General features: G+C 41.6%; 1 protein-coding gene across 1 annotated transcript in view; it reads right to left on the bottom strand.

Moving 5' to 3' along the window:
* Positions 1-1,196: 1,196 nt before the first annotated feature.
* Positions 1,197-23,818, bottom strand: part of LOC146796179 (uncharacterized) — a 144,548-nt gene continuing 121,926 nt past the window's right edge. The window contains exons 5-6 of the mRNA XM_085628596.1: positions 8,527-8,706; positions 1,197-1,925 (exon numbers count right to left, since the gene is read on the bottom strand). Of these exons, the coding sequence (XP_085484722.1) occupies positions 1,764-1,925; positions 8,527-8,706 (342 nt within the window). The 3' untranslated portion in view covers positions 1,197-1,763. The remainder of the gene's footprint in view (positions 1,926-8,526; positions 8,707-23,818) is intronic.

Below are 23,818 nucleotides of genomic sequence, written 5' to 3'. Positions count from 1 at the left end.
GAAGGGTAGAATGGTAGAGGGGTAGAAGGGAAGAAGAGGGGTAGAAGAGGGGTAGAGGGTTAGGAGAGGGGTAGTGCAGTGGTGCTATATATTTATCAGAGTGGCAATACACTGGGAATGTCCTGTGAGGGTTTTATTTTATATAAAAATACATCACTTTAGTAATGTCTCAGAATATATAAATATATGCAAAGTAAGAATGAAAGTCAAAAAGTAACCAACCTTGCCAATAGGTCTGGTCTTGATACATTTGTACAGGTTCTATGTTGAATGCATTGACTAACACCGCACGTGCAGGTGCTCATTTGCCTACAGACACGGCACAGATGTGCTCTTGAACGCACATGTACACACAATCGGACCGCACACGTAGAAGCACATGCAGACGCAGATGGATGTTGGTTGGAAAAATGCTTAAAATCATGGCTGTGAAGTGCTATAGAGGGATGGACAGCTAGCTGGGGGTGTGTGCGATGGTGGGTGGAAGGATGTGTAGATAGATGGGCGGGGATGCATTCCTGGGTGGATGAAAGAGTGAATAGATCAATGCTTGGGTCTCTGTGGATAAATGAGTGTTTGCTTGTTAGTGGATGGATATATGCTTGCGTGGGTTGATGGAAATATGTGGGTGAGTGGATGAATGTACAAGTATTTAGAAGTAAGAATAGACCGGCACTTTCTAAAATTTTGTTTAATTGATATTGGTTAATCAGATCAGCCCAAAGATAGATTAAAAAATGTATTGTGTTGTTTAGTACTGTACTGACCCACCCGCATTGCCACGCTAATTTGGGATCCTATAACGTATTCTTTGCAGGATCTCGGGCACCATACTGTTTTATGCACAGCTCCTCGTGTTTAAGATGCTCCTCCTGCAATAAATATTGGTCCAAGTGCAGCACTCAGCTTCTCACTGAAGCCAAGTCCATGCTTTATCAAATACCTAAAACAAATTCAAAATAATACACATTTCCAGTATAGACAGAGCTATGGAAAATCCACATTAAAAAACTGTGCTTAGAAGTGGCTCTAAGAACAAGAGAGATGGCAAGTGTAGAAACAGAATGGGTATTAAGAGATATTAAGAAGCTCCAAAGCAGTATTTAGTACGAGGAAGCAAGGAAAAAATAAGAAGAAAGCGAGAGGCAAGATAAAGACATAAGATTGGAGACTCACATACATTTAAAGACAGTACATAGAAGCCGAAATGTATTTTTTTATTCATTTAGCAGTTTTCTATAGCCTTGCTATACCTTAAGGGCATCAGCATGGTTTACACATAACAATAAACATTACAATTAATGTATTGTGTAATGTAAGAAACTCTGAGTATTGGGATGTAGAGGCTAAATAACTTATTGGTTCAGAATTAGCCTAGATGGAGAGGAAGGAGACCTGCTTTTAGAAATTGCCCATGTACATCCTGGCTCCCACCTGAGCTATATGGTGCTATATAAAAATATACATATTGAATGAGTTTCCACTTCATTGCAATGCATAATGTAAATAAATGTAGTTGATATAACGTATTATCAAAAACATAATCTCAATATAAAGCATTATATGAGCCCTGTCCAATCAAAATGGCCCTGATGGTATCAGAGTCTTTGTCTTGTAAGTGGATTTGGACACCTGATCATGCTACACAACCTGTGTGTTAGCCCAGAGATTTTCCTGTGGATGCAGGCTCTGGATGTGGCCATGGAAGAATGATCCAGTTGTCTGAACCAGGAGCTGGTTCTCTTGTACCTGGCCTCTCACTATTATGAGTCATTGGCATCCAGACGTTTGACTTTTTGAACCACGCTGAGAAGGCAGCAGTGCGAGCAGCGGTCCATACCAGGATGGACACTCTTTCCCAAGAGACCAGTTCTGTTCACTTCCATACTAGAGGCCGCTACCTCTGTCCAAACAGTGACTGAAACCTGTAAGACAAAACATTGTGAATAGATGGCGGCAGAGATAAACACAAATACATGGATCTGAAGGCAGATACCCAGCACTGATTGATTTAACAACACTTCACACTCACCCTCGCCATTTCTGATCACTACTGCGAATACCAGTTGGTCTCCCTCCAGGCAGAGGAAAGAATAATTAAAGACCCAATGATTATGCTTTTCACGGAAAATCAAGATATACCGCATTTACGAGTTCCAAGTGAATGAGGGTTTTTTAAGACGGAAAGAACCCTAGACCCTGGTTTAAACAGGATGAGTGATTCATTCTCTCTTGATTATTTGCCTTTCGATGGAACCCGAATGAATCTCAGCTTCTCTCTCCCTTATCTGATTACGAGACAATTTCTATTTACTAAATGAATAAAGCTTGTAATTTTGACAAACTTGCTGATAAATCTTCATGGTTTGGAAACCATCATTTTCCATTCTTGTGGCACCAAATGAGTTTCACTGTAATCTGAATTGGTATACTGATGTTTGCTCACAGAATACACTTTTAGCAGGTATCTCATGGTCCATAGGACCGGTGCTGCAAACTGTCTGACGACTACGCCAGGGCCGATAGGCATAGAAAATTGCAATGTATCTCATCCATTCTTCAGAGCCTGTTGTCTGTTCTGTGGGGCCTGGTGCTCTTTAGGTGGGGGCAGGGTAGAGCACTGTCTGTCTCCCTTTCAAATCAGACAATGAATTGGACATATAAACGCACACTGAAGATACTAATGATGATTGCGCCAACAAGTTTATCAGCTTCCTTCTTTAATAATAATTTGGCAGGTGTTTACCTAACGTATGTTTATATTGTAGTTTATATATGTTGGAAAACAATTTGCATAAACGGTAACAACACTTTATAATATTGAATACACTGCTGTAACAATTACACATAGGGGTCTATTCTGCGTTTGACAGTATTACTTGCATTGCATACAATGGAGAGATGTGCACAAGCACTAGATATAACATCACATGTCTCAAACAGTTTTAATTCCTACCTTTCTCAGTGGTGCTGGCAAATGGTAATTACTGGAACTGTGATGTGATTAAATGTTACACTGCTAGATGGTCACTCATAATGTGAGCTCAAGAAACATTAGGGTTGCTTTTGCAGCTAGGCAAGTATCTGCCACCTCTTTGAAGGTTAACATTTCTCAAGAAAGACTATTAAAAGCCGCATTCCATGAGAACAGAATTTATAACGGTTTCTTTCTTTCTACAGGCTTACATCATCAGATTGCATGCTACCACAAAAAATCTCGACCCGCTATATTAATAAAACCCTGCATAAAAAATTTATCTTGACTTAGACTTTCAATTTTTCCCTCCATTTTTTATTTTGAATGAACCTCTCCTTCCATTCTACCTTCTGGATGCTGTTTGTGTATAAAGACCAGTGTTTCTCAAACTGTGAGTCTCAACCCACTGTTGGGTCATTAGCCGATTTTTTTGTGAGTCGTAAAAGTTCAAGCAATAACTAAAGATTCCTTTAAATTCTGTATTTATCTCGTCACATTTGCTGCACTTCAAAGATAGATGTCAAGTGTCAGGCTATGTCTTCTGACAATTGCTGCTTTGCTGCCTTTTTAACAAGGGGATTGGTGTTTGCAAATTTCTCTCACTTTGCAGTCAGAGAAAGTAAAGTGAATTATGTGACAATCTCCCTGAGGTACAGGTGTTTGATAGGAAAGGCTGTAGTAGGTAATTTTCTTGTAATACCCAACAAAATATAGTAGAAGTAGTAGTAGTAAATACTTTATTTTATTAATCAATTGATTATAATAAAAGTGCGACCATTTAGAAGAAAAATTGTCAGTAGTTAAAAATTTCAATGATTACAACTCACAATCAGGTTCAGTACAAACACTCCTTAGTGTAAAATTATGTATGTTCCCAACTCAAGCAATGGTTTCCGTACATTATTCATCCATCTACCGCTGTATCACTATTTTCTTTACTTCAGTCTAATCCTTTTTCAATGATAAAGTGCTAATGTGCTGATTATGCAAAATATATGCATCTATTTTACCGTTAAAGATTCAATACGTACACCTTCCAAGTGTAAATGTAGTTTGTATTCCTTCTTCTACAGTAATTTAAATTATTGTTCACCCATTTGCCAGTATATTATAATCTTCTTTGGCTCAGTCTGTGACTTCATAGATGTATTAAAGGGCTAATGTGCCAGATGTGCAAAACACATACAGTTCATTGTAATTGTGCTGATGGTTTCTTTATATTTCATTAAAAAAAGTTTTAAAAAACATTTAAAATCCGTTCAGCCATCTACCTCTGTATTATGTTCTTTTGGCTCAGTTTATTACTTTCAGTAATATGCTAAAGTGCCAGAAGTGCGAGATACATAATTTTCTTATAATTATGCAACTTAAAGTTTGATTCTCTGTTGATAAACTCTGTGTTGCTCTCCATTATATACAGACATTTACGCTGTTAATGCTTTATACACATGATCTAAAACCTTTATAATCATTGTTATTGCACTGTCTTCTCTGAGCCCAAAACAGAACAACAAGATGTCAATATTTTCAAATTAACTGTACACATTCGCAGTTAGAAAGCAAAAATAAAAACCCATTTTTTGTAATTCTGAAGACTGAGGGCAACAAAGATTTTACTTGGTGGTGCACAAATGATAACTGTTCACTGAAACCCGATTTCTACACATTGTCATTTGTGTGTTATATAGTTAAATCAGTAAAACTGTATATCAGTGCAAATTTAGTGGCCACTTTAATGGAAAATGTGCTGTCTGTAATTGACAGTGGGCTACCACATGATGCTTTAGTTACAATGAAAAATCGTCTGCCTCATGTCCATTAAAGGTAGGTGGGTCACAAAAGCTTGTTGTTCTAAAAAGTGGGTTGTGTCCTAAAAAGTTTGTGAACCACTGATATAGACTATTCAGAATTGCCTGCCTGTCTGTCTTAGTCTCTCTTTGAAACTGTATCCACGCAACCTAACAATATCTATTCATTCTGTCAGCCATTGGCTGCTCACATAGACCCCTTTAATTATCACACATAAGTAATAATGTACCACAAAGCAACTGGAATAAATTAATAAAATGGTTTCTTTGAGAGCACAAGACTAATCCCAAAAACCGGTAGATTTACCACTAATGTTGGGCTCCGGGGTACATGCTACTCACTGTAAAGTGCTATAACGCCTCATCAGGAATAGTAAGCACAATTATAAATGCAATTTCAATTTAATTTGATTACTAAATCAAATGAGCAAGTTGAAGCAAACTGAGGTTAAAAATTGTAGAATGGGATCAAAGCCCTGTGAACACCTCTGGTTAAAGGACGCAAGGCTGAACGAAAGAAAGGAAGCTGACACCTAGCTCTCTCAGTGCAAGGAACAAATAAACCACTCCCTCTCACTTTCTTCTCCCAAACAAGATATGGGTGGGAGACAGTGTCAAATGCTGCTCATAGAGCAAATGGAATTACTATGCTAAGACATGGGAAGAGGTGTGGCGCTGCGGACAGGGCGACTGACTCCGGAATCTGGGGATCACGGTTCGATCCCCAGCGCCGGTGGCAAAACAGCCCAGCACCATGTGACTCTGGGCAATAGCTTGCTTAATCTTCCCGACGGCCCCCAGCGCCTAGAGACCCTTACGGGTGATTGTTCGTGCTTTACAAATGTGGATTATTATAGACATTCTGTATCTAGGTAGAGGCCCAGGTAATCAAGGAGGGGCAATTGAGACTGACATAGTGCTGTGTCTCTGTTGTCAATTAGCTTGCTGTGAATCCAAGATGTCACTAGTTTCACTGATCATATGGTAGGGATGGGATGCGCACCTTAAATCAATCGTTTTTTAACTTGTTCTCTGTGTTTTTCTTTTGATAGCGTGCAAACTGGTATGGTGCCAGCCCATAGTGGCACCCATGTTAAACGGCATCATAGAAAGCGGTGTCATCTCTCGCCAAACCAATTGCACAACTCAGTAAACGCCATGTTGGCATTCATCATTCCTTGACTCCGTTTTTTCAATTTATTCCATCTCATTTGTAACTGTTCACATCCGTTTGATCTTAAGTCGCCCACACATGGACTAATATGCGTTTTTCCAAGTTTCTAATGCTCAAAATGTGTCCATCCGGACCTCTATGTATGAACACGACTGAAGCATTGATTCGTCAGAGGCAGTGTTTATTCATAAAAACCCAATGCATTTCGGGCTGCAATCGCCCTTCATCAGGGGTCACTGTAAACAATAGAACAATAATGAACTTTAATTTCATAGTTTTACATTTTGCGTTGTTCATCATCACATATAAATCACAAATTAATAGCATTCCCACTCCACATCATGGTCTGCTCAAGTATTCCCTGCATAAAACACTGTGTTAAAGTGTATGCATCTACATAGTCCCCCTCCATTCATTCTACAGATCTGTGTTGTTCTTTTTGCTTTACGTTATATTACTGCTATTCATACAACAACCTTCTGTTTTTCCTCCATGTGATCAACGTCCTTACTCTCATGATTATTAATCCCTTCTTCATCTACACCATTATTCTTAACATGTTGTCAACAACATTCTTACCCACCATCTTTTACCCCACGAGCTCTCCCCTCTGTCTAACTGCTTAAATGAAAGGAAATCCTCAAATTGCTACATTCCCACGAGGCACCTTAAATCACCCACTAGCTTTGGAAAGTAGATTCCTACTGGCAGTGGCTGTGATTAGAAAGCGACTCGGGCTTCTGCTATAATATTAGTGTTCCGGATTCTAGAAAATCTGACAGTGGAATTGATCAGGTTGTAACTTGTCCTCTTGCCAGTGTAAAAGAGCACTTGCACTTTATGTATTGTGATTGACTTGTGGAACCCTTTAGGGCTTGCATGTGCACCAGTGCTGCGCTATGTGAGCCATTGTCGCCATCTGCTAGCCTATGTCATATGTATGGAGTTATATTTTAGCTTAATAGTTTATGAATCCTATTCTTGCAGGCTAACACGTTTACTAATGAATTTTATAGATGTATTTTCTTACACTGTCAACCGTTTATTTGGTCTGCTGTTGCTCTTAGTTTAAGTCATTGTTTACATTATGATATCCATAAACCTTATTTTTAGGCATGAACGACCATTTAGGTTTTTGTCTATGGTTTTCATTCTAAATTGACTTTTGTGCAGTCAGGCCAACAGAGGAACATTTTTTATGCAATATTTTACATTTACTGTACTGATTTATAATATCAATGTATCGTGTTTTTATTTTTTTATTTACGACCTACGGCAGAATAAAGCATTTTCTTCTTCTTCTTCATATAAATAAAAATTTAATTTGATTATAACATAATTATAAGTAGTTTTTCCATATTTAGTCGGTCAAAATATATTCTGCAAATCGAATTTTCATCCAAAGAATGCACTCCCAGCTGTATAGTTAGGGGTACATTTATCGACATAAACCATCATTTCTGTCATTTAAAACCTGATAACAAGATACTTTACACACTGAATAAATAAAAAATAAATCTAAGGGAAAGGTATTGAAGATGAAGGGGAAAGAGGAGGACATCTATTAAGTAAAATAAAATACTAAAAGGCCTCATTACGATGTCGGCAAAAGGCCATCTGACAGCTCGTCGGTGGCGGTCCGTCCGATATCTGGGGCATCTGTCCAACTGCCGTACTAGGATGCAGGCAGTCCGACCAATGCCTGTGCTGGGAATCCGCTCCACCTCCAACAGGCTCAAGGAGCCCATTGAGGCGGTGGGCAGATAGTAATCCCCAAAATGGAGGTGGTGCCTACTCAAACACCGCCCTGGGGATTACGATGCACCTTCTCGACAGCCTTTTCATGTCGGTTCTTCTGCCATGAAAAGGCTGGTGGAAAGGGTCTTTTGAGGCCCCTAGCATGGCCCCTGTTGCCCATGGCCCTCCGCTATGGGCCCTGGGGTGCACCTATGTTGCCCCCCTAAACATCCATGCATCATGTGGCAGGCACTGCTTGGTGCCTTCCACATGATGCATGGATGTTTCAAAAGTGTATTTTTCCTATTGCAGCTTGTGCTGCATCCCACAGCACAAGCCACAACAGGAGAAATAAACTTTCCGACCGCCTTCAAGGCGGTCCCATCAAATCAAGGTAGCGGGACCGCTGACTCCTTGTCGGGTGGTCCCGTGTCCGCTAGGATGCCGGTCGGACACTCATCCAACCATCATCGTAATGAGCCCCTAAGTGACTACTTGGTGTAGACTCCGGAACCTATAGCAGAATTAAGTACCTCAAAAACCCTAGTGAGAGTAACTATGATGTTTTCAAAACCGGTCTTGTGTTTTTTGCTACATTTGTTCAACAATTATAAAGCTTTAAGTGACTTAGTCAGATAAGGGCCTTTGTATTGGAGATCTTGTCAATCGCTGCCACGTTATACATTCTAGAGTTAAAACTTTTGTCAATGTTTTGCAATTGTAATAGTGGCAATATTGCTACATTATTTTGTTTGTTATCATTTCAGATGGTTTTAAGTATAATTTATTAATATTATACTTATTGACTTTCATTTATTACTAAAACTCACATTTTGCGGTGGCTGATCTCTGGTCGAAGCGCTTTCTTCTCTTCTCATAATTGGACGCTTGGGATCATAGGGTGTCGGAGTGCAGCAGTCACGACATCGGTTTTCGGTGGAGTTTGGCTCTGGCTCAACAAGTTCGAACATCTTAACTTCATTGTAGATTTTAAATAACATGATTTCTATCTAAAATCCACAAGATGAACATTGTGTTCAGGAGGAATACCATGAAGTTTGTTTCATTCATATTTTGCAATGTGAAACCATCATACACTTTCCTGTACAACATTTCAACCATCTTTAAGGCCTGAAAGGTATTTCACATCGAATGTTGGATCAATACAAATGGAAAGGAATCTTCCAAATGGCCCATCAGCTCACATATTAATTTACGATAGACTGTCAATTTCCTCCTCTACACCTCACTCCTCCTGGACCACTCTCAGGGCCCATCTCAAGATGTATACATTTCATTGGAATTAGTTGGGGCTGGAATTAGCTGGGAAACATCGTTTACAACGCGGGGATTACATCGCGATGCCATTACAACGCGGTTTTTACAACGCAAGTCGTTACAACGACTTGCGCTAGATGGCGCTCTAGGACAAGGAATAGTATAATTTACTATCCAACACCTTCCCTACTGTACGTAGACTGGAGTTGGAATAGTAAATTATACTACTCCTAAGTCCAGCGCTCTCCAACGCAAGTCGTTGTAACGACTTGCGTTGTAAAAACCGCGATGTAATGTACCGCGATGTAAATGTATGCATTGTAACGTCATACATCCGAATTAGCTTCCCTCCCAGGAGCATTTAAACTTAAAGAATTGCACAGCATTATTTTACTAGCTTTCAAACATCAAAGATTTGAAGCAGAAAGAAATGCAGGGAGGAAGAGGGTAACTATAAGCAAGGTGACTTTTGAAATGTAAGGCTGTTTGAAAGAGGCTAACCAAACAATCAGTATTCAAGGATTTAAACCAAGAAGTTAACCATACCGTCTGGAGGACGGTTTAAAGCATTGCCATCCCACCAGGCAGGTATTTTCAATTTTCACCAAAAAAAACCTCCTACTCCTATTCTATCATCATCTAGAGCATACATTCAGTGCTCCCACAAAATTCGCAGGTAGTAGCAAGACCTGTTCCATGGCGGAACGGGAAGAACCCTATGATGAAGCATGCCACCCTGCAGGAGGTTAACACACACTACAAAGACAGTCTAAAGTTTCTTGGCCCATTAAAAGTAGCTCAGCTTTCTCAGGAGGTGATACTACACCCAATCTTACCTATGTCAGGGATATGTGTACTATCAAGGGGTGACAAGTTGATCCCCAATTGGCCCAAGTGAAATGGAGTTTAACATGCAAAAATAGATAAACCCATAATTCTGAGAAGTTTGCCCTGGTCAAAGTCTACCAGGAATTACCTGAAGGAGCTGTCCCTAGTAAAACAAAATGAGGCGTTACTGTATGTAATAATACCTTGAGACCCATAATACCATTTAAGGGCATTAATGACAACACAGTCATAGAAAACAGCATATAATCAGCATCCTGTTCATTAATTGCTACCTGAGCCGGACTGGCCGTAGCGAGCACCAGGCAATCCCCCAGTGGGCCGCACGGGTGGGGTCTGGTTTTGTTACAGGGCCGTTTTTGCAGCATAGCTGCAAAATCGGAACTGTAACAAAATCGGCCGAAAACCGGCCCTGGCAAAGAGTTCGGCGGCACCCCAACACCCCAGGGGGGCCGGCCGAGCACTTTGCCAGGGCCGGTTTTGGATCCCAGATTGCTACTCAAACAAACTGGAGACAGAGTTTTACACACAATGAGGTGGGTTCTATTTGAGATGGAGGGGTATTAGGCTCTGTTGCTTGTGAATATAGGTGGGCTCATATGTGGCACCTGTTTCTCTGATCAATTATGTTCCCCAATCTTCTGGGCCAATCATGCTTCTACTGTAGGTCTAGGAGCTGAGTGTGGGCAATTCAGATTGGAAGTGACATAACCAGTTACTTGGTATGTGGTTGGGAGACCAATACTAAAGCAACCCTGCACTGGGGACACATTTTAGGTCTCGTCATTAAGGCACCTTTAGATTTCTCATCAGACTATAGTTTTTCATAAAGTTAATATATATTGCAGAAACTTGGCGGGGCTTTTGGTCAGCGGGCTTCAGCCATTGGTCTGTTAAATTGTGTTTCCTTTTTAGCTTCTACCCACTCCAGGAAATGTCATGGCACAAAAGGTCAGCAATTTTGCCCGTTCGCGCTCTTCACTTTCAGTGACTGCACCAAGCCTGTGCACATTTTCACTTCTATTTAGAAGTGGCTCAGTTGTATTCCGTGACACACCTGGTTCAACGTGGGTTTGGTTTTTATTTTTTCTTTGTTTATATTAACTTTTAAATACCAACTATTTATTATTGCCTACACCACACTTTGCCTAGTTAAATGGTGATTTTTTACTGCCTCATGTTTAAAGCTGCTGTTATAAAGTGACTTTATAACATTGTATCTCTGTGCAAATTAATGTGATATATTGTCTCCTTCAAAAATAACAATAAAATGCATTGCACCACTACGAGGCTTATCTAATAAATCTCACAATAAATGCGGTCACATTCGTGAATGTTTTTTTAAAGAGTTTCTTTTTTCAATTGCAACATATGGCAACCACGTTTAGGTAGTTGCAGTTTTTTGTATACATTTTTGCTACACATGCTTAAAATAAATAAGGTAAATAGATAACCTTCGCATGAGCCTACCTAGGCCAGACCTTTTGGTTTTGCCAATGCTTGCCTTCTTCCTCTCGCCAGATCTGCATCTGTTCGAAAACCATTTGTGTGAATATTTTTCCTCCTCAGGGTGAGACGTTTTGGCTTGCTGAAGCTTCCTTGACTTTGCTCCCAAGACCATTACATTGCTTCTCAATTAATCTTGCAATTACAATTTGGTTGTGTTCTAACCCACCAGTAAGTCTTGCTTGAAAGTAGGACCCCCGACTCCCCTAGGAGCTTCTTGCTTCTTTCAGCTGCTGTTGATACCCCCCCCCATGCTATTCTCTACAAATTACCTCCCCCAGTATGCCAAGAGCAAACCCCGGGAGTACCAGTCTGACCCATCACCCTGGCTTCACAGTCCTTTGTGTGGTGTATAACAGGCTAGCAGGGTTCGGAAAAAAGCAGGAAAATCTGGGGTTCTCAGAGAGTGAAACCCACCGGAGTTGGTACACCGGTGCAGGGTACGGGGATACATGCAGGAAGATGGAACTGACAATGTGTCATTTAGAAGAGAATACGTCTCCCTATTTACAGATATGTACACAGATATCTCCTAAGAGCTGCCTGTGTAGAATCCATTAGGCTCCAAGGCTGCTACCTAGTCTCTTGGGCCTCTTGCTTCCCTGGGAATCGTCCTTCCCTCTCCTCACCAGCTTCTGATGTACTTTTGAAAGGCCTGTGAAGGGAGGGATGATTGTCCAGAGTACTCTTAATGTACTCGGGAGGTGGTATGGGGGTGTGCTGGACATGTATTGAGATTGTATCTGTGTTGCTGGAGGCGGCCAGACCAAGGCCGTGGGTTCAAACCTTGTGAGCTGATACTCACCATGGACATCACAAAAAAGAAAGAGAAATCAGAAAATGGGTGCTAAAATGGGGGTCTCAAGTTGGCAGAGGTAGGTTCCATTGTCCAAGTAGGGACCCTTCTTCCTAGTCAGGATAAGGGAGTTATACTCCTAAAATAACCCCTTCTCACCACCATGGTAGCTTGACACGAGCAGTCAGGCTTTTCTCGGAGGCATTGTGTAAAGCATTTGCACATAATCAACAGTAATACAGTGAAATTACTACAAAAGGACACCACACCAGTTCAGAAAAATATCCAATATTTTTTTACATCCAAAACAAGACCAAAACAATAAGAATCCAACATACAGTACTTAAAAAAGATATAATTTGCAAGATGTCCTTAGAATTGCAGAAATATCTCAAAAACACAGTTTCTACGAGTTGTTAGCTCCATCCGGGGCTACTGTGATGCTGAAAACAACCGAATCTAACAGTTCCAGCCGACTGCGTCGGTACGGGCCAGCGAAAGCATGGACAGACTCTTGAACAATACCTTTCTTGTTGCGGCTGGCATGTTGGTGCAAGCCGGTCGTGGCAACCGTCGCGGTTGCGTTACAAAATGGAAGCGGTTCAGGGTGCAGTGCCCTCACGATGTGGTGCAGGCAGCGGCTTGGTGACGATCGTCCAGATGGCGACGGTGAGACCAAGGCTTACGGTGTAGGGAGAGGCAGTGCTCGATGCGGTGCTGGCAGGTTGTGGTGCAAGTGACAGAGTCGGTTATCAGGAGCTGGCGTCGGTCGGCCCAGACAGCTGTGTGGGACGAGTTGGTGCATTGTGAAACTTACAAGCGGTGCCCCCAGCTACGATGCAGTCACGGGTGTCAAAGTCAGCAGCAATGATGGCGTCAGTGAGACCAGGATGGCAAAGTGAAGTGAGTCAGTGCCAAGTGCGGTGCACACAGGTCACGGTGCAAGCAGCGGGTCAGTGGCGGCGGCGGTGGTGGTCATCTTCGGTGAGACAAGGGTTGCTGTGCGAGATGCAGATGGTGCCCTCTGGGGTGCCATCAGGACACAGAGCTGGTGACGTAGTCGGTTGCGTTTCCCTTCTCTGTGGCAACTGAAACAGTGGTTCCAAAAGTGATACCCAGAGGTTGGTGAAGTCTTTGCAGTTCCTGAGACTTCAGAACAGGAGGCAAGCTCAACTTCAAGCCCTTGGAGATACTCAGCACAGGTGAAGAAAGTTCAGTCCAGTCCAGTCCTTTCACTGCCCAAGGCAGAAGCAGCAACTGCAGGCCAACCCAACAAACTAACAACGCAGCAAAGGGGCAGTACTCCTCCTGGCGGCTCTTCCAGCTCTTCTTTTTGGCAGGTTCCTTGATTCCAGCGAGTTCTAAAGTTCTGAAGTCTGGGCCCCAATACTTATACTGAAAATTCCTTTGTTCTCTCAGGCAGAGAGTGTCTGTGCATAGTCCAAATAAGTTTAGTCCTCTCTGGCCCAGCTTCCCAGCAGGAGGCGGAGACAGCATTGTCTACAGCAGACCAGGCCAATTCAGGTGCAAGGAAATCTCCCAGTTCTATTCAGCCCAGACCTGACTCATCCAGGAAAGGCAGGACGCACCTCGACCCCCCAGTGGCTGTCTGAAGAGAATGCACATCCCCTGCCCCTGTCACTCCAAAGCCAGACAGTCAATCCACAACCCAGCAGAGGCACACAGAATGGCTAAGCAAGAAAACACCTACTTTCTAAAAGTGGTATTTTCAAACACGGAACATAAAAATCATCTTTACTAAAAGATGCATTTTTACATTCTGGGTCCTGGCATACTAAACTCCATTTCCCTATCTTGTCCCAATGGGAAGTTATGCTTATAAGATGTTATAGGCAAAACTCCCATTCTACCCTATTGGACAGATAGCCTTCCATAGTGAAAAACTACATGCACAGTAATTCACTACCAGGACATGTCACACACACCAGTACATGTCCTACCTTCAACATTCACAGCACCAACCCACATAGGTACCGTGGGTCTACCTTAAGGGCGATTTACATGAGAGAAAAGGGCAGATTAGGGCCTGGCAAGTGGGTGCACTTGCCAAGTCGACATGGCAGTTACAAACTGCGCACAGACTCTGCAACGGCAGGTCTGAGTAACCTTTACAGGGCTACTTTTGCGGGTGGCACAATAAGTGCGGCAGGCCCACTAGTAGCATTTGATTTACAGGCCCTAGCACTCTCAGTGCACTGTACTAGGGACTTACTAGTAAATCAAATATGCCAATCATGGAAACACCAATCCATAACACAATTTACAACAGGAGCTCTTGCACTTAACACTGAACAGTGTGTGGGCCATGGGGAGTGCCATTCAGTGCAATGTAGTTGGGTTTTACCACTTCTTGACCAGCATCTCTGGCATTATGTTCAAGGCAGTACCACATGTTCTCACCTTGATAATGAGATTAGCTATATGCCCATCCCCTGTATCCTATAAGCATTTCATCAAGAAGAGTTGCAGTGTCTGAAAGAGCCTCTGATTGGCTAAACGCCTTTCTAGAATGAATACACATCTACAGGAGATATTTAGGGATTTGAGACATCACCATAGATTCTAGCGGTGATGTGCATATAATGGGGCTTTTGATTACCATGGAACTGAACTTTACCACAAGATAGATGTGCTTGAATTTCTTTGCCCTTCCAAATGTACAAATCCTACACAAGGTCCAGAGTAGCTGCCACTAACCTGAGATATATGTAGGCTCTAGAAGTCAGAATATCAATTGACCTTTCACTTCAAGCTGACGTTTTGTGCAGCAGTACTGAGAAAGGATTGGACCAGAGGTAGGACTTTGGTGAGACCCTCCATTAAGAGTCATTGACAACCTTTAGAACTAAAAACGAAATCTTCCTGTTAATTGAAAGAGAGGACTTGGACGTAATACCCTGTCTGCTAATAACCTACCTTAACTCGCTGCAAGAGGCACAAAGGGTCAGCAGCTGTGAGGCCTGCTAACATGCTCAGCTGTCTACGATGAAAGAGGAGCTGCATTAGAGTGGAGTGATCCTGCTACTGGCCAGCCCAGCCCAGCCTAAGGATCATCATCAGTGGAGACTATGCCTTCAATCATCCTCCGCATCCCACTGAGACAGTGACTGTTGTAATACAGAGACAATGTGGAAGGTGAGAGTAAAAACTCCAGAATGAGATGCTCCTGTGTTTCTTGTGTCATTTTGTCCTGTGACTGTGGAGTGTGGGCTTCCTGCTCATGTTGATGCTGTTGCTAGCTGTACAAAGGAAGTTGCTTCATCCATGCCTGCGATGATGCTTAAATCCTACATTGTTGCCTATCAGTTCAGATAGCCATTTTTTCCAAATCATGGTTCACAACTGTGGAATCCCTTAGGCTGGGAGCCTCTTTCAATAGAAGCTATACTTTCCCTCCAAGTACATCACATGGCTAAAACATCTACCCCAAGCCGGTGCTCCATCAGGCCTCTGGAGCTGCTCTGCATCCATGCAGCCACTGCCACACACCCAGCTCATGTAAAACTAAATGGTTAAAAAGTGAATGAGAATGTTCTGAACTATTCATGTATAACAGATATAGCACCAGGTCAACCAATCACATAGCTATTTAGCCTAAAGTAAATAAAAGTCAAAGAATAAGATTTAACGTTTGTAACAGAGACGAGCAAAACGGCTGACCAAGGTTAAGCACATCTCATTTCAAATAGATTAATGGTGCAGAACACTTCCTACATCCGCCGTTCGTGGATGCAAAAACTCAAAGAGTTATTACAGGAAAAAAGAAAAGGGACGATGCACTCAAAATGAAGTCAGTCAATCCAGTCCACTATAATCCAAGAGGTTCCTTCACTTATTAGGTTCAATTTAGAGAAACAGCACACAGCCAACGCGTTTTGTCACAAAAGTGACTTCGTCAGGGCACTCGCACATCCAATCAATATGTTGAAAAGAATTAAATATATCTAAATAGTTGATTAACTTGCTTCCCAATCTGGCAAAATAGGCCATGAATCAGTCAAAAGCGAAAATTTAAAAGCATAATGTCCAAGACATTTTTATATGTATATTCAGTGGGCAATGATCTTGTAATCACTTTCCAAGTGTGAAGTATAGTTCCATAAATTCGAGAACTAAAATCAAATCTGTAGAGTGTGGCGCATTACGGCATAGTAACCTCAGGGGGCGTCTCCGGTAAGATTTACAGTTTGGCTGACAGGGTGTTCTGTTGCAAACATGACGAAGTACCCTGTCTGCTAAACCCTCAGTCCGGCCGCCTCATTTAGAGTTGGATAGACCATAAGCATTTCGTTGATGGAGCCCCCGTTGACTGCATCATCAGAGTACTTCCCAATGAAGAAAGAGCCATCACAAGAAGCATTTTAGACCATCTGTGCTATTTCGGGTGGAGGGGTAAACACATTTTTTCCCTGTTTGACATCACCAGAAAAAACCTGGTGGTAAGGAACAGGAAAATAATTTTGACCCCCCACACTCTGGAAGTGAACTGCCAGGTTGTGGGGGCCTTTAGTTTTTTGTTTTCAAAAACAAACCCCTGCTTTTGGCGTTTGTTTACGGGAAAAAAACTGTAAAACAAATGTTAGCACCGGTCATCTTGGCTGACAGTACCAACCGTCAAACTTTTCCTTCATTGGCAGGAACCACAATGGCAGCGGTTCCTGCCAATATAGAGATTTGTCCAGAGGGCCAACAGACAATGCTAAAGTTTGTGGCCGGAGGTCGTTCAGTATGGCAGAGGTTGGTAGATGTACTCTCCATCGCTGGACTATAAATCAGTCTCCAAGACATTTTTGTAGGTAATAACACAGACTGGACATTTCATTTATTGCACAAACGGGAAAAGTGTAAGGTTTTGTAGGTTTACTTTGGTGCACTGTTCATGTGTTATTTCTACCTGCGATTCTAAACCAACATCACCATTTAAAAGCATTCCTTGACTGTTCTACCTCACTCTCCTCTGAAGGTCTAAGTCTATAATGAAGATACTTAGCCATTCAGTGAGCTAACAGTAGTACCCATGATACAAGGATTGACACCTTGCCCCTGAGATCCTTGGCCTCTGTACAACAGGTGTGACACCAGCCATCCAGAATTGTAATAGGTCCCCGAACACCGAATGAACGAAGGGGCTTTTGCTTGGTTAGGAAAGGACTGGGCAAAGTTATTAAAGTAATGTATGTCCTGTGTAGGGAAGTCACTTTGCTCATGTGACAGTCATGGAGAGCAAGGGACAACGTTTTGGCATCAGTGATATCTTAAGCCCATTTTAGTGGCCTTATTCAGTGATGGGGGTTTCAGAAGCATCAAGACATAAAATGAGGTCAAGTAACATTTTCATGGCACACTTCTGTCCGCCAGTTAGTCGCTGTCTTACCAGCGCTCTACTGAGTTATGAGGCAGGTGTAGAGGGTAAGTGCTCAAGGAGACAACACAGTTCTCTGGTGTTTCCTTCATGTCATTTTCCCTCTTGTAAAGTAGATTACTGTATTTATTTATTTATTTGTTTCCTTATGGTATTCATAGAGTGCAGAGCAGAGGGATGTTTTACATTTATTTACTTATGCTATTCATAGAGAGCAGAGGGGTACTTTACAAAAAGTATTCTGTTACAATAGAATATTTTATAACATCAAATTCCAATAACTGCATATCAAGGAAATCAGTTTAACTGGAGCCTAGCTAGTAGCTAGGAGCGTACTATTGTAGAAAGAGTCTAAAAAGGCGCATTTTGATCTTTTTTTGCTGAGTTTAGGAGTATGGTATGGTTTTTATGGATTATGGGAGCTGGTTCAATAGTCATGTGGTTTAGCAGGAAAAAGCCTGTTTCAAACTCTTGGTGTTCTGTTTCTTGGGACCTCCAGTGTTAAACCCGATTTCCACTTGGAAGTTTAAGTCTTCCTGGGGTGTGGGGGTTCAAGAGGTGTGGGGACAGGGATAATGCTTGCATGCACACCACAGTTTAAGGTGTATGTTGAGACTTCAAGGTGTCAAGCACTGGGTTCTGGTTGTAAGAAATGACTGGAACCAATTTAGGACTGATCCTTTGATATCCATTCTGGCAGACAGAATATTTACCAGGGAAGTATGTTTGATGCTGTTGGACGCTGCCAACAGGTTTAAAATCACTATTTTTAGAATGTCATCTGTGGTATGTATGGGACCTGGATCTGAAGCCTGAACGTGTCTTGTGAAGCATGTTGTTTTTTGTTGTGATGTACAAGGTGAGTTGTATATCGACTGCCTTCTCGATACTTTTGAACAGAAGGTTAGTTTTTTCCCCAGCATGCAGGTTTTCTAGAGTGGTTTCTTAGGTAGGGGGGTAACTTGTGCAGATTTCAGAGCTGTTGGAAAAATGCCTTTGGACAGTGATGAATTAACAGTTTTCAGCACTAGATAGAGAATGTCATCTATGCATGACTTGATTAGGAAAGCTGGTAGAGCTTCTTATGAGTATGCTGATGAGTTTGGGGTAGCGATTATCTAGTGGAGGTTACCAGTTTCCAGATGTTGACAGAATAATGATTTGGAAATGAGTATGAGTGGCTGATCAATGCTTAAGTCTAGGTCTTCATGTATAGTTTGGACGTTTATTCTGCATAGAATGTTATAGTAGTTTCTGCTTTGGTCTTTGAGCTTAAAATCTCTGGGTGGTTAATCAGATAATAGCAGTATGTTATGGTTTGTAAAAGGGTTCTTGGTCTGTTGAATCATTTTCTAATCTTGTTTTGGGGAATTCGTAGTGTGGAATAGATGTTTATGTTTACTTCTCTGCTCATTAAGGGCCCTGAGTTCACTGGCCAATTTCACTTAGTTGCGCGTTTTTACCAGTCTCTTCATGTCATGCCTCATCAGGATAACACCAGTGGTCAGAAACAGCCCTATGTACACACAAGAAAAGACTGAAACCGAAAACATGGAGACTATAGACGACTAGACAATTGGGACTGGGGATGAGATACAGGAGCCAGGTCTCCTGGATCAGACAGAAACTGACAGCCACTCAGAACAACAGAAGGACTGCATCCAGAACAATTTAAGCAGCCAGGTAGCACCTGCTTGGTTGTATGGTTGTGTTCACTAACATATTTTACATTCCCTACAACTTTATTTTTTCTTAAACATTCCCTTGTATCTCCGGCTTTCACCTGGGATGTTCATTTCTGGAACCCACTTAATGCTACACCCGCTTTTGCGTCTCCTGGTGCCACCAAGCTTGGGAAGGTCTCTGGGTACATTCTGAGGTCTTTAACGTTTGTCACTTTTGGAGCAGCAGGTGAGTTACATGGGAATGGGGGTTGTTTTCCTTTGTGGTATATACATATCTAGTACAATGTTGAATGCTTGCATTTGTCATTATAGTTAGATTAGCTGAACCATGGCATGCATGGTCCCTTTAACAGCTTCAAGAGAGAGACATTTACCGACCTGAACCACTAAAGGATGAGTCTTTAACCTCCAGTGTGCTTCTCTTCTCCTTCCCTTCCACATTTCCCGCTAACAAAAAACAGAAGGCGGGTTTCCTCGCACTTCTCAGCCCTCAGTTCCTATTTGGTGGCGAGTAGTGGATTTGCATCAGAGCTCATTCCTTTCATTTTGAAGATGACTCTCCTGGGACGTGATCCTTCGTTACCATTTTACTAAATTGTATTTTATTAGAATACAATGGATTCGAAGGCTTATCTAATCTTACTCTGAGAGTTGGGGTGAGGAGGGGTGGCAGTTCATTGATGTAATTTGTTATTGTCTCTATGAAGAAGCTCAAAGGCAAGGAACTGGGTGATATTTTTATGGTACAGTCCCATAACACTTTATTGATGATGGCAATGCACCTTATATTATTTTAGATCTGTGTTTATGAATGATAATACATCCCTTTAAAATGAGATGTCTAACGATGGTTGTGGTATAGAGCATAGCCATGTGTAGATGGGTAGATGGTTGAGTAGATGACTCAGCTGTCATTCCAAATCGCCTAGGCTGCATTTCCTCATGACTCGTGGCTCTGTCCCTCTAGGTCAGAGCAGTTTCTCTCATCTCTACCGAGGCTAGTCCAGGTCCTCTTCTCCCAAGGAGGGGCAGTAGCTTTAATCGGATGCTAAGCGTTTTTTTAGCCTCCAGAAAAACAGCAACTGTGCATGGTATATTTCTCTCACCTCGAGCTGCAGAGCTTCCGGTCAAGGGCTAAACAAGTACAAACTACTGCTGCAGAAAAGCCATCTTCTTAATTGTCCTCCCCCGCCAGCTAGAGCAGAATGAATCTCTTTGCTGGAATTTTTATAGGTGTCCTGCACTGGAGTAGGGAGAAAGTAGTAAAGGGTCAGTGAGGTGTGAATTGCAAGGCCAAAAGCCAGTTATCCTTGCCAGAGCAGTGCTTTTTCTGTGAACATCACTCAAAAAGATTTTTTGTCACTGTTGTTGCTGGGCAGATGTTTTGATTGGGTTTGCACTGCAGCCAAAAAACAAGCAAATTTTGAAACTCCAAAGTGCCCGCCTAGGCACAGGTCCCATTATCTGCTTCAAGAACACTTGGAGAGTCTGTTTTCTCTGAACAAAACTGTTTGCCAAGCAGTCATTTCAAACATTGTGCCCACTTGGCAGACTTCACTGCTGTAAAGGAAGCTGCTGTAGTGGTGCTTCCTTCACAAAAGTGCGATGCCGGCCTGGCAGGCAGGGATCTCTAAATATGGTAGGTGGCCTTCTGCCATGGTGGCGGAGGTCATGACCTCTGTAGTGTCTTGCAATATTTTATGATGGAACCCTTTTGGCTTTTAACACAATCCGTAGAGCTGTGACGTAGGTATCAGTGCGCAATGCCATGAAAGCTTGTTTTAGAATATTGAGTTTGCAGTTACACACAGCAGAATAAAGACGTTTAATACAAAGCTCTGTATGTGGCATAGTCATTGGCGAGTACCTAGGCTGGGAAGACACTACAAATGGCGATGAGATAGGGGATAAGTAACCTGAAGAACGACTGTGCTCTTCAAGAAAGAGTGGCGTGGTCCAAGCAAACTGCTTATGCGTGCCATGTGTGTTTCTGCCGAAGAAGAGAATCAACGATTCATGCATGTGGAGTCAAAGCGTAACTCCAGCCGCTGTAAATCAAATGAAGACAACAGAAGCGTGGCCATGAATCTACATGTTGATGGTCGAGAACCTGCTGGTCAGGCCATACATAAAGGTACCGTACTGCCATGCAAGATAAAGTTGTAAATGATACGGAGTGTTAATGCTGAAAGCGTATTCAACCTGGTTTACAAAGCGCAGCCACTGAAAATCATAATTTGCAAGATAACGCTGCAAACTTGCAACAGAAGCACTGCAAGGTGGAGATACAAAGTGACATTTAGAAGAAAATAAATAAATGACTTACTGAATACTCATTTTACTCCTGTCAAACTTGCATGTCAACACTTTTGTAGCTGTAAAGTATTCCCAGGGTGCAAAACTCGCAGATTTTTTTAGAACTTCTAGGGGAGTACGCAGGGCTGCATCTTGGCTACTTTTCTTTTCATCCTTTATATCAATTGACTGGAACTTGCTCTTCTTTCTGCCAAGGCTTCATGGTGGGAAAGAGGCCACTACCAGTGCTTCTATATGCCGATGATGTGGTACTTATTGCCCGCACGGTTGTGGGATTGCAGTCCCTGCTGGATAGGTTTGTCAATTTTATGGACAGTCTGGATCTAGAGGTTCATTTCAATAAATCACACATTTTGACAGTCGGTCCAACGTTCAACAGAGTAAAATATTTTCAGAGCAGGAACTCATACCCTCTCTAAGGTCTCAGCTTTCTCATACCTGGGGGTGTTATTTGATGCCAATCTGGCATGGAATCCCTTGGTTGAGGGTAAGATTCTGGACTTGGTTAAAACAACTGGGGCAGTGGCCAGTTTTGCTCAAAGACTGGGGTCTTGGCCACCAGCTACTCTTGTTCAGCTTTTTAAGTCCAAGTGCATTTCCAAGGTACTATATGGTAGTGAGGTTTGGGGCTATAAACCGGTTGGCAAGATCCAAACTACAGAGAACAAATTTCTTAGATGCATTTTGAGGGTCCCACATAGTACCCTGGCCTTCTCTATTCACGAGGAACAGGGGGTTAGGTACATAGAGAATTTTATAGCCCCTTTAGTGTTGGATAAGGATCTGGACAGGGAAAGGCACTCAGCTAAACAGATTATTACTTTCTGATTGTCTCTCCCGTGACCACATACTTAAAACTCTGTGGATTGCCTATGTGAAGCCTGCTTCCAACAATTTGGGGCGGGCAGACATTTTTGAAAACCATCACACCCTCTGGCATAAGGAACTCACAATTGTGAGGGACTTGTTCTTAGAACGTGTTTCAGTGCATCGTGAACACATGGAGCTTTGTAAACCGAGGGTACAGAGTCCTATATTGCTAAAATCTGTTCAGGGAACGAAGCCATATCTTTCTCTTCTATCCAATGCTAATGACAGATTCGTGGTAGCACACTTTAGGTTCAATTTACTACATCATATATTAGTAAGACCACGTAGTTGGTCATCCTCAGGCACTTTAAGACCCTGTGGCTGCGACGGTTTATCTCCACAGGATACCCTATATTTTGTATTGCTATGTAAATATTTTAGAGCACCGAGGAAACATTTTCTCCAACCTCTACTGAAAGCTCTTAATTTCGCCCAAGTATAACCAGCACTTTTCTATTTGTAGCTTTTACCGACTGAGCATGTCTTACTTGCTGTTTCTAATTTTCTACGTGCCGCTTTGTGTTCAAGACGTTCTAGGGGTCTTTAACCTGTTGCTGTCTAGAGTTGAAATATAGCACTGTTATGTTGTAATTTATTTCTGTTTTTAATTTTCTTAATTTCTTTTTTTTCTCTTTTTTCTCAATGCATTTATGATCAGCTGTAGGTGGGTTTTATTTTTGTTTTAAGATATTTATATGTTCTTTTATGATTGTTTTTCACAATCGAATAAATATATTTTGATGATGATGACTTACTAAATACTCTAAAGAGAGACAATTTGATTAAAATTCTTTATTTGGTGCAAATATGTTTACCATAAAGGAGCAGTAATACAATATTAATAATAATAATATTAATGAAAACAACATAGCATAAAGATTTAATTCCAACAGGTAAAACAAAACTATAAAATGAACATTCTCAAATAATAGCTATTTACCTATTCTCAGTCCATATTTATAACAATAAAAATTTAAAACAAACATCAATCCTACAGACATTCCAGATAGGTGTAGCAATTCAAGAATTACATACATCACACATAGCTCAAGTTCAGAAAATTTAGATGACCAATCTTTTCTGTTGATTCCCAGAGGAATAACTCTATTAAAAGTGCTTAAATGTGAATACTCCATTTTGTCTCGAAAGGAATACCTTTCCTAATATTTACTGTGCCCCATATAAATGAAGAAACACTAAAATATGGAAAAGGATCCGTCAAAGCACATAAGAATTTTATCGCAGCTTTGTGGTCCCTAATATTATTCTCAATAAAAAGTTGTTTCAAATAGAATTGTCTCAAATCATCATAAAAACTGCATAGTGCTTTGATAAAAAATACCATCGAATGGGCAAGGGATTGCACCCTCACTGGGTCATTGTTTCATTGCTGGGAAGGTAACTAAAAAATGCAGTGTTCCCAAACGCAGCCTATTTAAAAC

Source organism: Triturus cristatus, chromosome 10 (genome assembly GCF_964204655.1).
Source record: "Triturus cristatus chromosome 10, aTriCri1.1, whole genome shotgun sequence".
NCBI lineage: Eukaryota > Metazoa > Chordata > Amphibia > Caudata > Salamandridae > Triturus > Triturus cristatus.
Note: the sequence above shows the minus strand (reverse complement) of the source record. Positions and strands in the feature narration are given on the sequence as shown.